The sequence below is a fragment of the Triticum aestivum genome, chromosome 4D (assembly GCF_018294505.1).
Source record: "Triticum aestivum cultivar Chinese Spring chromosome 4D, IWGSC CS RefSeq v2.1, whole genome shotgun sequence".
In the NCBI taxonomy this organism is placed as follows: domain Eukaryota; kingdom Viridiplantae; phylum Streptophyta; class Magnoliopsida; order Poales; family Poaceae; genus Triticum; species Triticum aestivum.
In genome coordinates, this window is record NC_057805.1 from 135,029,971 (window position 1) to 135,043,602 (window position 13,632).

The 13,632-nt window shown below is 52.0% G+C and overlaps 1 protein-coding gene across 1 annotated transcript; it reads right to left on the reverse strand.

The window, feature by feature from the left end:
- Positions 1 to 1,743: 1,743 nt before the first annotated feature.
- LOC123096857 (WD repeat-containing protein VIP3) lies at positions 1,744 to 4,425 on the reverse strand. The gene is made up of 2 exons (XM_044518652.1): positions 3,991 to 4,425; positions 1,744 to 2,552 (listed from the first exon to the last, which is right to left on the reverse strand). The coding sequence occupies exons 1-2, from the start codon at positions 4,333 to 4,335 to the stop codon at positions 1,929 to 1,931; spliced, it is 969 nt and encodes a 322-aa protein (XP_044374587.1). The 5' UTR covers positions 4,336 to 4,425; the 3' UTR covers positions 1,744 to 1,928.
- Between the last annotated feature and the right edge of the window lie 9,207 nt (positions 4,426 to 13,632).

Sequence of the window (13,632 nt, forward strand, 5' to 3'; positions counted from 1 at the left end):
GTCATGCCTGGTCGGCAGGTGCTACGCACGACAGATCTTCCAGAGTCTTCGAGTCTGGATGAATGCGCGCAGGGCGGTGGCCCCGTTGGGCGCCGTGGTGGCGTCGACGGATGTCTGGAATGGCAAGGATGATGCCGATCTCTATCCTGAAGATGAGTCAGCGGTCCGAGGATGATGGCGACTTCTGGCTTCTAAAACGTGTGCATGTGGTGCGCGCTTTAGGTCTGCCGCATCGGCTGTTAGTCCCGATACGTTATGTGGATGGATCGACGACGACACCAGTTTTAGATATGAGGGATGAGAGCACTCCATATTATCGAGTTTGTAGGTGTGAGTGGTGGCCTCCGGTGGCTTGATATATTTTCTTGTCAGACCTTTGTGAAATAATTAATAAAGATGGTTGTATGCATCCATTGATGCAGAGGCCGGGGGTTTAACCCCCTTTTTCAAAAAAAAAGACCAGGTACAAGAGAATAAACTAGCTTTGATTTTGGGATTATCTCTCCTTTATGAATAGAGGCTTACTTTGACTTTACTACTTTCTAGCCAACACACTCTTAGTCAAATTGAAGGAAATTGTTTGGTCCAAAATGTACAACATTGCCATGACATTTTGTTATTCAAGAGCAAGGTCTGCGAATTTGTGGCCTGCTCGGATGGATGCGTGTTTAGCTTACCGAACAATATGGTGGGTGGAATAAGATGCGCGATGGTCGGTGGGTTGGGAGCCTAGGAGGATCACCTGTGGCAATAGGCGCGCAAGCCAGGCCACATGTATGTAAATTAAGGGGCTTGATTTCCGGTTTTGTAATGTTCGGGGTGTATATTACTGTATATGGAAAATTCTCTATTTCAACCGACTGATTGACATGTTGCGTCGGTCACGCAACGAGCCGTCGGATCTCTTCAGATTGAACGGACGACGTGAATGCGGGTGGGCAGACGAGGAAAACCTTTGTGAAACTTTATCCCCTTGCTCATCTCGTCTTCCTCCCCTTCGCTTTTCTCTCCTACTTTGGCAGGCGGCTGCTCATGTCCTCCCCTTCGCTTTTTCTCTCCTACTTTGGCAGGCGGCTGCTCATGTCCTCACGCTCCCCTACGGCAGGGGGTTTCACCCAGGGGCTCTCCTTCGGCATGCGGTTGCTCACCCCCCCTGCCCTGTCCGAGAGCTTTGCTACAGGGGAAGGCGGGGTCGCAGCAAAGGTTGTCATTGGCGCTGCTGCGAGGCCTAGGGGTGGTGCTGCAAGGTTTTCATCAACGTAGGGGACGATGCTAGCACTATAACACCTTGTCCATATTGTCCGCAACATGGGCTATGTTGCAATGGACGGGCAGCAACACAGCTCGTGTTGCAAAGCCTCAAGCGCAACACGTTCTTTGTTGCAAATGGATGCGGTCAACGCCGGCAGAGAACAGACGGTTGTCGCACGTGCCATCCAACAGCTGCCGAGGCGGCCAATCCGACCCAAACATCATCCTTTCGACAAGTAGCGTCCGCTGAATTATATGGCATTGAAAATCAGGGTATTGAGACATCAAGAAGGATTTGAGATGAAAACTATACTTTCCTCTGCCACATGGAGAGCATCCTCCGCTGGCAAACCCCACGGGCGCGGTGGCGTATTTATGCCAACGAAGCAGTCCAACGCAAGCAGATAAGTACTAACATGTTGGCGTGGGTGTTAACTGAGCTAATACAGCCAGATCTTGTGGCTTTGTGAAACCACGCAAGAGGCAGAGACGAGCTATACCCGAAATCCAAATAAGCATGTCGCAATCACTTGCAGGAAAATCACTTTTAACCACTACAATTAAACCCGCTCAACTTGCAAGTGACGGCTTTAGTCAGCATCGTACAGCGGTACAGGTCATGGTAGAACAGACGGCAATAACAGAGGGCTGTATCACAGCTCGCCTAATCTGTAAAACTAGGAGTAATCGTACAGGGAGATGCTCTTGTCATCCGAAGCGCTGGCGAGCCGGCCAGCACGGACTCCTTCCCCTCCCGGCGGCCGGAATGCAACGGCCCAGACCTGGTCTGAGTGGTTGCTCATGGTCTGAACTGACGCCCTCGCATTGATGTCCCAGAGCCGGACGGTGCGGTCGCTGGAGCCTGTCGCCACCGCCATGCCATCCGGGCTCACGTCGATGCTCAGCACCCAGCTCGCATGACCCGACATGGCCCCGATCAGGCCCTTCTCCTTGGCATCGTATATGTGGATGTGGGAGTCGTCACATCCGGTCAAGAGCACATGGGGGTCCACCGGCGAGAACACCATGGACCTCACTGGCATGTGGTGCCCCTCCAGGTGGTGGAGGAACTTCATGCGGACCGCATCATACACCGCAATCGTGCCATCCATGGATCCACATGCTAAGAGCTTGCCATCTGGACTCCAGGCCACTGAAAGAACAAACTTGCCGCTGCCTGTTTTATCGGGGCGAGCTCCCTCTGGACGCGGAACAGGAAGGCTGGCAATAGGTTGCCACTTCTCCGTGTCCCAGAGTTTTACTGATCCACTGCCACCACCAGCTGCAGCCAGAGCAACACCCTGACAAGGAAATCATTTCATTCACCTGTTAATAACTCAACCTGTTTGACAAAGTGTATACAAATTGACAGACTGATTCCACCGTAAATCAGAAAAACTAGGGCAATTCATTCACAGGTTTCATTCGTAGTATGTGCTAGCTAATTGGTTACAGTGCCATACAATATACATACATAGTCAAGGTTTCGGACAAAGTGGCATATGTTGATTACGCTGTCAGATCACACAAGACTCAAGCAATAACCATTATCCCACCAAAATATATCGACTGCATATGCAATAAAACCATGTCAATCTAGTTATAGATCATGCATGTGTCAGAACATATTAAAATTTAATCTGTAAAAAGTAAAGTACACATTCGTAAAGTATGGAACAGAAATCACTTTAGAGTTAACACTATATGTCATTGTTGCAATTTCCAGCAAGAAGCAGTGAGTAGCACAAGAAAATAAAATCATCTCACAAAATTAAGTACGATCGTGAAAGTAACAATGTGATTCATATTAACAAGGCGAGATGTAACAGAACGGACAACAGCTTACTTCAGCACATTATTTTTTCTAGCAATACTTACTTTCAAATGTGGACTATGTAAGTATTTGTTAACCAGCTTAGTGAGGCCCCAAAATAATACTGCAGAAAGATGAACTCCAATCATGATTAATTTAACCCCATAATTATCTGCTTTGTTCCTTAATCACCTTAACTTACCGAATATAGTCGTCTAGAAAGCATAGTACAGTAGTACAACATAAACTTCATAGCGTAGAATACAGAAGCTAATAGGTTGAATCACAAAACGTACACGCTTGCAGCCTCTAACAAACTTATCTCACTAAATCAATGCAACAATGGAAGTAAATATTCAGTACGTACCTAAAATAGAAGACAAGGCTGGCATGTCGTAAAATGCAGGCCAGTGCACCACACTGCTTTCCTAAATCGACAACTGCAAACCTCTCCCGCTACATGATTTCCGGATACACGCAAATCATCAATGGCTTATTGTAGCAAATTGGACCCGTGGCATAGTTTTCATGTAACTTTGCAAAAGCAGTCTTGTTTCCTTCTCATTTTTTTAAACCTACTAAAACAACAACGAGATGTCCAGCCAGGCCACTATTTTCCCAGGGCATTCTATACTGAAACGTAGTAAAACTACAGCACTATTTGAAAGAAGCCCACAAATTTCTTCAGTTTCACCCCTCAAGTAGACTTAGTAAGAAGCAAAGCACAATGTAAACCTACAAACTCGTCAACAATCCAAACCAGGCGGTTCTATCATGGCATTCTGTGCCCAAATCAACCAAAGCTAGATAGCATTTCACTGAAGGCGCACACCTTACAAGCATCTCTCAGTCACTCAACCTCTTTGCAGTAACAACTTGTGAGCAAGATCACGGAGGAAAAGGAAGACACAAAGCCAGCGCCATACCTTGGGGTGGAACTGAACGCCCCAGACCTCGGAGGGCGCGGCATCGAGCGTGGCGATGGATGCGCCGGAGTCGACGTCGAAGACGCGGACGTGGCTGTCGATGGAGACCGCGGCGGCTATGACCCCGGCAGGATGCGCCGCGAGGGATATCACTCCGAGCGCGTGCCCTCCCGCCGGGGGGGACGCGGCGGCGAGGTCGTCGGGTTGCCAGGCGCGGACGGTCTCGTCGATGGAGCCGGTGAGAAGCAGCGCCGTGGGGCGGTGGTCAACAGCGGGCACCCACGCGGCCGCCCAGATCGAGTCCTCGTGAGCTCCGTCCACCGACTTGAGCCCCGCAAGCTTCATCGCACCCTCTCTTCTCTCTCACGAACCAAACCCTAGGCGTTTGATCTGGCTGCTGACGGGAGGGGAGCTGGGAGGGGTTCCTGGGTTTTGGAAGAGGTTTATTAGAAAAACGAAGGAAAAAAGGGCAAATCTGGTTTTTTCAAGAAAAATAAATGTGGCTGAGTAGCTGGACCCCTCGTGCATTGGCGCTGCTACGAATCATCCGACTGATACCCTACCACGCCGTCGGACCGACGACACTGCATCCGTTGATCTGTCACAGCAGAACAGTCCCCATCCGGCAATGCAGCGCCGCTCATGTTGTCGGACAGGCGTTCCTATCCAGAGATGCTCCAACGCAACGTGCAGCCCCGGCGATGTTCCGTCGCGGCGCCGGCGGCCCCGAATGATGCTCCATCACAGCAATCGAGGCCCGACGATGTTTCATCGCAGCACCGACGCCAGTGAGGCCACCGCAGCAAGGATGATGCTGCAAAGAAAAAACTGATGAGCCTCTGATTGGAACATCCACTCCAACTTTGTCGTCGGCCTAAAAAACAACAGCCATCACAGCGCAGCAGCCCCCTCCTCACAGCAATGCACGGCTCTGCTCCCGCCGCGGCAGAAGCAACTTAGCCGCTGAGAGTGCGAGAGGGCAGAGTGTAGGGGAGAGGGGAGAGGTGGGTTGCTGATTGGATTTTGGTGGAGAGAGGAGAAGGGTGTCACGGGACTCTGCGGATTGGAAGGAAGAAGACGGCTTGGCCGAGAGAGAAAAGGGAAAAGGTGGATGGACGGTGGGGTGGGTCCCATGGAGGATGCATGGCGCGCGAGGGACGGGGCTTAGAGCATCTATAACCAGACCCCTCAAACCCGTCTCAAACGTCCGGGCAGGCCGCCCGGTAGCTGCCCAGTCACGAAAGTTGGACCCAGACGGGCCCCTCGAATAGCCCTCAAATACTCGGGCTGACCGGCACCCCCCATATCCAGCTCAAATATGGGACGAATATGGGGGCGCCCGGGGAGATGAGCTCTGCGGTGGCCTCGTCAGGGGCTCGTCAAACGCCCGGGCTGACAGCGTGGCCCCACACGGAAACGCCCGGAAACCCGGTGATCCGATGGACGCCGCGTCCGTTGGCACGGTGGAAACGCCGCGTGGCGCCGCTCTGGCTCGCCGCCCAAGACGACATCCGGCTATTTAAGCCGGCCGGTGTCCCGCAACCCTAACCCACCCCCTCCCCTGTCCGCGTCGCCAGTCCGAGCCCTTCCACCTCCTCCCTCTCTCGCTCTCGCGCTCTGCCCACGCTCCGGCAGTCCACCATGGTACGGAGCAAAGATCACCTACTATGCCATGCTGATGCCTGAAAGTGCGTTATATCGACTAGAGGGGGGTGAATAGGCGATTTTTATGAATTCTTCACTGAGGAATTTGCCAGTGAGGAAATTCCTTAGCGAAGAACTACTTGCAGTGGAATAAGTACTCAAAAGTATGCATAACAGAACACAAGCATGGTCATCATGATGAAATGAAGACAAGCACAGAGTACAGAAAGCGTAAACACATGATAACACAGGATGAAGACAAACAGACTGAAGAAATTGAACTGAAGAAATTGAGAAAGTCTTCAGTCAAAGTCTTCAAACACAGATATGAACAAGTGCACAACACAGTTATGAGGAAATGAAAGAGTTGAGGAAATAGAACCAGTAAGCTTGGTGAAGACAATGATTTGGTAGACCAGTTTCAACTGATGTCTCAGTTGTACGTCTGGTTGGAGCGGCTAGGTATTTAAACCTGAGGACACACAGTCCTCACCGTATTCTCCTTGAGCTAAGGTCACACAGACCTCACCCAATCACTCGTGGTAAGTCTTCAGGTGACTTCCAAACCTTCACAGACCCGGTCACTCGGTGATCCACAATTTCCTCTTGGATGCTCTAGACCATGACGCCTAACCGTCTGGAAGAAGCACAGTCTTCAAAGGTAACAAGCGTCGGATCCACACATGATCAATCTCTTCAGTGATGCTCAATCACTTTGGTTTGTGGGTGTTTGGGTTTGGGTTTTCCTTACTTGATGATTTTCGCTCAACGTCCTCGGAGGATGGGATGCTCTCAAATGACAAGTGTCAGTTTCTCTCGGAGCAGCCAACCAGCTAGTGGTTGTAGGGGGCGGCTATTTATAGCCTAGGGAGCAGCCCGACATGATAAGACATAAATGCCCTTCAATGATATGACCGTTAGGTGGGTAGATATTTTGGGACAGCTGGCGCATCACAGCAACGGTCGGAAATTTGAGTATCAAATTCCTCAGGGCTATCATGTTCCTCACTGTGTAGGCAATCCGCACTGGCGAATTCCTAACTCCTCAGTCAGAACAAATTCCTCAGAGACCAGAAGAACTTCGTCTCTGTCACTGAAGAATATGACTGAACTGTATGAGATTTCCAATGGCTTCACTCGAAGGGATTGGTAGGTGTAGGATTTTGAGTTGAGCATCACATGGAAATTTTTCCTTAGTATTTCCTCGACCCCCTTTAACAGTACGGTGTTTCCTATGACTCAAGAAAGAGAAAATGAAACTACGAAAACAAAAGTCTTCACGCTTCATGTTCCTCAAATGAATACCAAGTCTTCAAGGTCACACCAATTTCTTCACTTTCAAAGTCTTCAGAAAGTCTTCAGAAATCCAAAGTCTTCAGTCGAAGAACTTCATTTTTAGGGGTCGACTTTCTCTGTAAATATCAAACTCCTCATAGACTTATAGACCTGTGTACACTCATAAACACATTAGTCCCTTAACCTATAAGTCTTCAATACACCAAAATCACTAAGGGGCACTAGATGCACTTACAATCTCCCCCTTTTTGGTGATTGATGACAATATAGGTTAAGTTTTCAACGGGGATAAACATATGAAGTGTAAATACTGATATTGAGGAATTTGATTGCAAGATATAGAAGAACTCCCCCTGAATATGTGCATAGTGAGGAATTTGCTTTTGAAGCAATGCACACTTGAAGAGTTGAATCATGGAGATCTCCCCCTATATCTTGTAATTCATACACGCATTTGACATAATATATGAAGAATTTGAAATGCATGATGAAATAGGGTGACTGATGTAATTCAGCATGCGTGTAATAACATTAACGAGGAATAAGCATGAAGAAGAAACAACAAAAGTATCAGGCCACCATAGAGTTTTAAGTTTACAACTCGATCCAACAAAGTCATCAGAAGAACGAGAGTTGTAACTTAGAAAAAAGACGCCCATATAAGATAGACCCGCTTGAAGACTAACTCAAATTTCTCCCCCTTTGTCATCGAATGACCAAAAGGTTCGAAAATGAGGACTAACGCCCCTGAAGAATATCAAGTTGATGAAGGAGCGCCAGCGTTGTTGGGGTCGTTTGGTGGAGTAGGGCCTGCCGCAGTGTCGTCCAAGTCTTCATGTTCATCGGTGTCGCGCGATGAAGAATAGGAGCTGGCCACCAAGGACGGAACCTTGACCTTCTTGTATTTCTTCGGTGGAGGTGCAGACCAGTCAAAGTCCTCCCGAAGACCCATTTTCTTCAGATCTTCTTCGCCGTAAATGTGAGACAGAACAGCCCAGGTGTGGTTGAGGGTTTCATGAAGGTAGTAGTGGTTTTTCTTCACTGCACTGTGGGTAGCAGTCATGTTGTGAAGAATTGAACCAACTGACGCTTGACCCATTGGTGATTGCGATCAACCTTCTGGTGAAGACTGAGGAGAAGCTCACGGCCAGTCATCACCCTGGGAGCTGTGCCTTGAGGATTTGGCTTGGTGGCGTTGGCAGCAGAGTCATGGGTGGCAGAGTCATCATTGGTGGAGTAGGATGCGGCCTTGCGAAATTGACAATCCACTGGACGAATGCCTTCATCAATGACAGCAGTAGCCTTGCCCTTTTCATCAGCTGAGGAAAATGTCCGTTTGAGAACTTCAATCGGAGGCAAGTAGCTACAATGGTTTAGTGTGTCAGCTTTGTAGTTGAGTGAAGACCTTGTTCTGATGAATCTCATGATCCAAGGAGCATAAGGCTTCAACTCAAACGGTGTCATTGCGACATTGGCCAGAGTCCTCATGAAGAAATCATGGAAGTTGACGGGAACGCCATGAATGATATTGAAAAGCAGATTCTTCATGATGCCAACGACTTCTTCTTCATCCGAGTCGTGGCCCTTGATAGGACTCAATGTCTTAGTCAGAATGTGATAGACGGTCCGAGGCACATATAACAATTCCTTCACAAGGAATTTTGTTCTTGGGGCCTGACCTGGCTTCAAAGGCTTCATCAGCACTTGCATATAGTGATCTGTAAGCTCAGGTTCACTGTAGACGCAACGAGCAGCTTCAAGGGGAGGACTGAGAGGCAAAGCACGAAGCAATTCAGTAGCTGGTGCCTTGTAGTGAGTATTTTCAGACATCCAGTCCAGCACCCATGAATTCACATCTTCAGAGTCTCCGGTGATGTGCAGAGTTGCATAAAATTGAAGAATGAGCTCTTCATTCCAATCACATATATCAGTGCAGAAATTTAACAGTCCCGCGTCGTAAAGAACACTGAGGACTGGCCCGAAGCACGGCAGAGATTCCATATCCACGTGAGGAATGTGCTCATGATCGAAGACTTTGTCTTTGTTGAACAGCACTGAGGAATAAAAATTTGCCTGGCTGGCAGTCCAGAAACGCCTCTTCCTAATGCGAGCAGAGTCATAGGGGTTGTAATCAGTGAAGAATACGTGCTCGCCGAAGAAATCATTAGCCTTGAATTTTTGCTTCCTTGAGAATGGATCCTTTGGCTTGGGCAGAGGAGTGTCAGTCAGTTGCATTACAACCTCAGGAATCGCAATCTCAGGTTCTTCAGGCTGAGGAATTTCTGGTTCCTCTTCAGTGGCAGCCTGGGTCTTCAATTCTTCATTTTCATTTTCTTCAGCACTAGTGGCTGGAATTTCTTCATGAGCTTCATCAGATCCCATTTGAACTGTAGTTGCTGAGGACTGAGGAATTTGTTGCAATGGTGTGAAGAGTTAGGGTGCTGACTTTCCCAAAAGTCATCATTCATCACCGGTGTGGTGCAGCCAATGTCCACATCTCCATCTTCCATTTCTTCAACGCCGGCCTCTTCAGCAGTAAACTGAGGCATAGGCGGGGAAACTGTGGGGGTTGAAGGGATTTTATCCACTTCAATTTCTTCATCCATCTGCTCTGACGAAGCAGCAGAAGGATTTTCTTCATCAGATCCGCTAGGGATCACATATTCTTCATCAAAAGGGACGATTTCCTTTGATGGCACGGAGGAAACTGGAACAGCATCAATTGGATTAGCAAATGAGCTTGTCAATTTCTTCATCTTCTTCGGTGCTGAAGAATCTGAAGGAGCTGATGCTTTCCTTTTCTTCACTGCTGCACGCTCTGCAGCCTTGATCTTCTTCACATCTGATACAGATGGAAGGATTGGAGTTGGAGTAGGCGCAGGAGGAGCGGAGGAATGTGGTTGATTTTCTTCAGGCACAACTGATGCAGTTGCCCTGACCTCTTCATTTTCTTCAGGCGCACCACTAGTGGGTGCCCTGGCAGTTTCATCAGCGGCTGGAATGCAGTCATCAGCCCTGGAACTCACATTTTCTTCAGCAGCCTGATTGTCATCAGCGGTGCTGGCATGTTCTTCAGTTGGCTGAGCAGATGCTTCAGCCTGAGGAATTTCTTGTTGCGATGGGGCTGCAACATTGGAGGTGAACATCTTAGTCAGTTTAACAAACCTGACCTTGGCTCCTTTCCAATCAGCATAGTAAGCATTGAAATCATCGCTGAGGACTTTGATTTCAGACTGGATCTTCACAAGTTCATCAGTTGTCATAGAGACAACGTTGTTCTTCAGGAATTTCTCCTTCCTGTACTGTGCTTTCTTGAGCTGCCTGGCCTTCTCAAATTTCCATTTTTCTTCTTGGATGAAGGCAGTCAGCATATGACTTTGGCCAGGAGTCAGCTTGAAGTCAGGCATAGGAGTGTTTGGGTCCTTGTGCCAGATATCAATGTAATCGAGGATCAACTTTGGATCCAAAAGCAGAGGCACATTTGTGCCCTTGGCTCTAGCGGCCCTGACTTGCCTATCTCTGATGATTTCAACAAGTTCTTCATCATCAACTTCGTCTTCTTCAGACGGCACTTGGAAGGCGACCTGCTTCTTGTGAGGACTTGGGTGAGAGCCTCGTCCAGCAGTGCTCTTAGTCTTCAGCAGAGAGGGTCCTGTTGAAGAATTTGGTGCAGCTGAGGAACTAGCTGAAACTCCTGAGGCAATAGAGAAGCCTGTAGTCCTTTGGCACGTGGCAAGATGCACAGGTGCTGAGGATTTGGTCGGAGCAGCTGAGGACTTTGGAGGGGCAGGAGCAGCGTGTCGGAGTAAATGGCCACGGGTAGCCTAACCGACTCCCCCTGGCTCTTCGAAACATTATCAGGCCAATCGAGCCTCCAAGCATCCAGAGCATGGGGCCGCCTTCCTCTAGCCGGCTATCCCCAAGGCCGACTACCAGAAGGCGACCCGGCCTCAAAAACCTTCCCGAAGAAAGCTACGAGATGGCTGACTCCAGGAAGCCGGCCCCAAGAGGACCGACTCCCAGAAGCCGGCCATGAAGAAGACCGACTCCCAGAAGCCGGCCAAGACTGCACCCACATAACGGTGATAAGACGGGGCATGGCCGCAGTACAGCCCACTACCCCCGAAACCCAGAACAAGCATGGCCACAGGGCGCCGTACGGGTCAGCCATCCCCCGTCCGGCGTGGCACTGTAGCCATGTTGACCTCGACGTCACCCACAACAGGCGCCAGTACGACCCGCGGGCGACGGGCCCCTTTAGCCAGAGAGACGCTCGAAGGCGGCCCGGCCTCCCCTAGTCGGCCTGGGGCGTAGCCGGCTCCCAATAGCCGGCTACCTCCCTCCCTCGAAACATGTGCCTCATTAAGGAGACAAGACGAGGTGAGGCTACAGTGAGAGCCCGCAAGGCGGCGGCACTGTAGCCACGCTTACCTCGACAAAGCCCTCGTCATCAGGGGCGAGGCAACAGTAACCAGCCGCCGACAAGGCCCCCAAGCGGTGGGGCCGGCCTGTCGGCCAAGAGGCCGGCAGCCGGCGGGACCCACCAGTCGGCGGGCCCCAATGGCCGGCAGAGAAGCCGGCGAGCACAGAAACTGACGGCTGGGACCCGCGCCCAGCCGGATTACCATTGTACCCCTGGGGGGTAGGCCTATATAAATCCCCTGGGAGACCCATGCAAAGGGTTGAGCTCACATAGTTTCACACACCACATAGAGAGAAAAGGAGAGCTAGCCTTGCCCTTCTTCTTCCCCTAGCCAAACAGCTCAAGGAGCACTTGTAGCTACTTGTATTGATCTAGTGATCATGCGGAGACCCCGCAGAGCAGGACTAGGGGTGTTATCTCCACGAAGAGCCCCGAACCTGGGTAAGATCCGCCGGCGTGCATGTCTTCGCCTTATCCCGTTTCCAGGCACCGGCGATGTCTTACTGGCTCCCACAATGATAAGCCACCCGTTGGCATATGTCGCACCTACCACCCGACATTTGGCGCCCACCGTGGGGCCAGGTGCACCGTCGTCCGGAGACCTGTTCTGGACGGGAACCCTTTTTCTCCCCCGTGAGCGTAGCCAGCCCGCTACGCCCGATGGCGCTTGCCCTGACGCGCAGCAAGGTGTCGACGACGCCTACGCGGCGAGCTGCCTCGCCGACCTTCTTGGCGAGACTCGCATCTCCGACGAGCCCGCGTCCGACGCGGGCACAGACTACCCCGAGAGCCGCCTCGTCAGCCTCCTCGACCAGCTTCACGTCTCCAGCGAGCTTGCTGTGGACTTGGAGTCGGTCGGCTCCACCGACCCGATGCTTATCGACTCCGACACGACATCGCTCGACGCCTTCCCCACCGACGTGGTGATCATCGACGACCCTCTCCCTCGAGCCGACAGTGGCAGCAGCGCTGTCACTGAGGTGCTGGTCATCAGCCACGGCACTGTCTCGGGCGAGAACACCCACGACGCCCTACAAGCGGCGCTGCACGACTTGTCTGTCCTCATCCCGGCCGATGCCGACGCCGAGACCCTGGAGGCACGCCGCCTCGCCCTCATCACGGAGGGCCAGAAGATAGCATCCATGAGACGCCTCACTAAGGCTCACCAGCGCGAAGTCGACTGCGCCGCCTTCGGTACGCCGCCTGCTGCCGGGCCGAGCCGAGCCGGCCTCGTCAAGAAACGCGGCGCAGCCATCGCCAGCATGCTGGGAGCAGACCGCCCAGTCTACGCCATGCCACGCCACTCGAGAACCCGCGTGCCGCTCAGGCGGCCGCAGAAGAGCTGAACGGGCTGGGGACTGATGAGCTCCCCTACATGACTAGACGCATCCAGCAGCTGATCGACGCGGCCGCAGAACGGCATGAAGCCGGCGCCCGCGCTGAGAGCCCTCCCCCATGCTGAGAACATGCCGCGACATCCCGGTCGCCGACTGCGAGCGGCGCCCGCGCAAGGAAAGACAAGGAGCCGGCTGCTAGCCGCAGCCGGACTCGGGTCACCATCGAGCGCGACGCAGAAGGCCGCCCCCGAGCGGTGGAACGACAAGGCAATCCGCCTCCCCCCGCCTCGTGGGGAGAGATATCCCACCCCGCCGCCTGTCACGCATCCGACTCTCGGTGGCCGACTAGGCCACCGCGAAGGAGTCATCGAGAATGATGCCCGCCACCGGATCGACCGCCTAGCGCGATCCCTGGCGCTAGAAGAAGAAGATGATGTCGGCCCGCCTTGCTTTGGCCCCCGCCTCCGCGACGAGCCCTTCCCCAAAGGGTTCTCACTCCCCAGAGACACGCCAAAGTACAACGGCTCTCTGAAGCCGGAAGATTGGCTGATCGACTACTCTACCGCAGTCAGCATAGCAAACGGCAACAGGCGCGTTGCCGTGAAGTACGTCCCTCTCATGCTTCAAGGCACGACACGCACCTGGCTGAACAGCCTCAAGCCCTACAGCGTCAACAGCTGGCTAGACTTCACGGAAGTCTTCGTCCGCAACTTCACCAGCACATACAAGCGGCCTCCCAAGCCCCGCCAGCTCTCCTTATGCGTCCAAGGGCCCAGCCAATCGACTCGCGACTACCTCACGCGCTGGGCCGAGCTCCGCAACTCCTGTGAGGGGGTGCACGAGGTTCAAGCCATAGAATACTTCACCGCCGGGTGCCGAGCGGGCACCCTCCTCAAGCACCGACTCCTCTGCGACGAGCCGACTACCCTCGACGAGCTGCTG

Coding starts and splice junctions, on each gene's coding strand:
- LOC123096857 (XM_044518652.1), bottom strand. CDS start 4,335: ATGAAGCTTGCGGGGCTCAAGTCGGTGGACGGAGCTCACGAGGACTCG. Junction 2,553..3,990: donor GCGTTCAGTTCCACCCCAAG/GTATGGCGCTGG, acceptor TTTCCTTGTCAG/GGTGTTGCTCTGGCTGCAGC.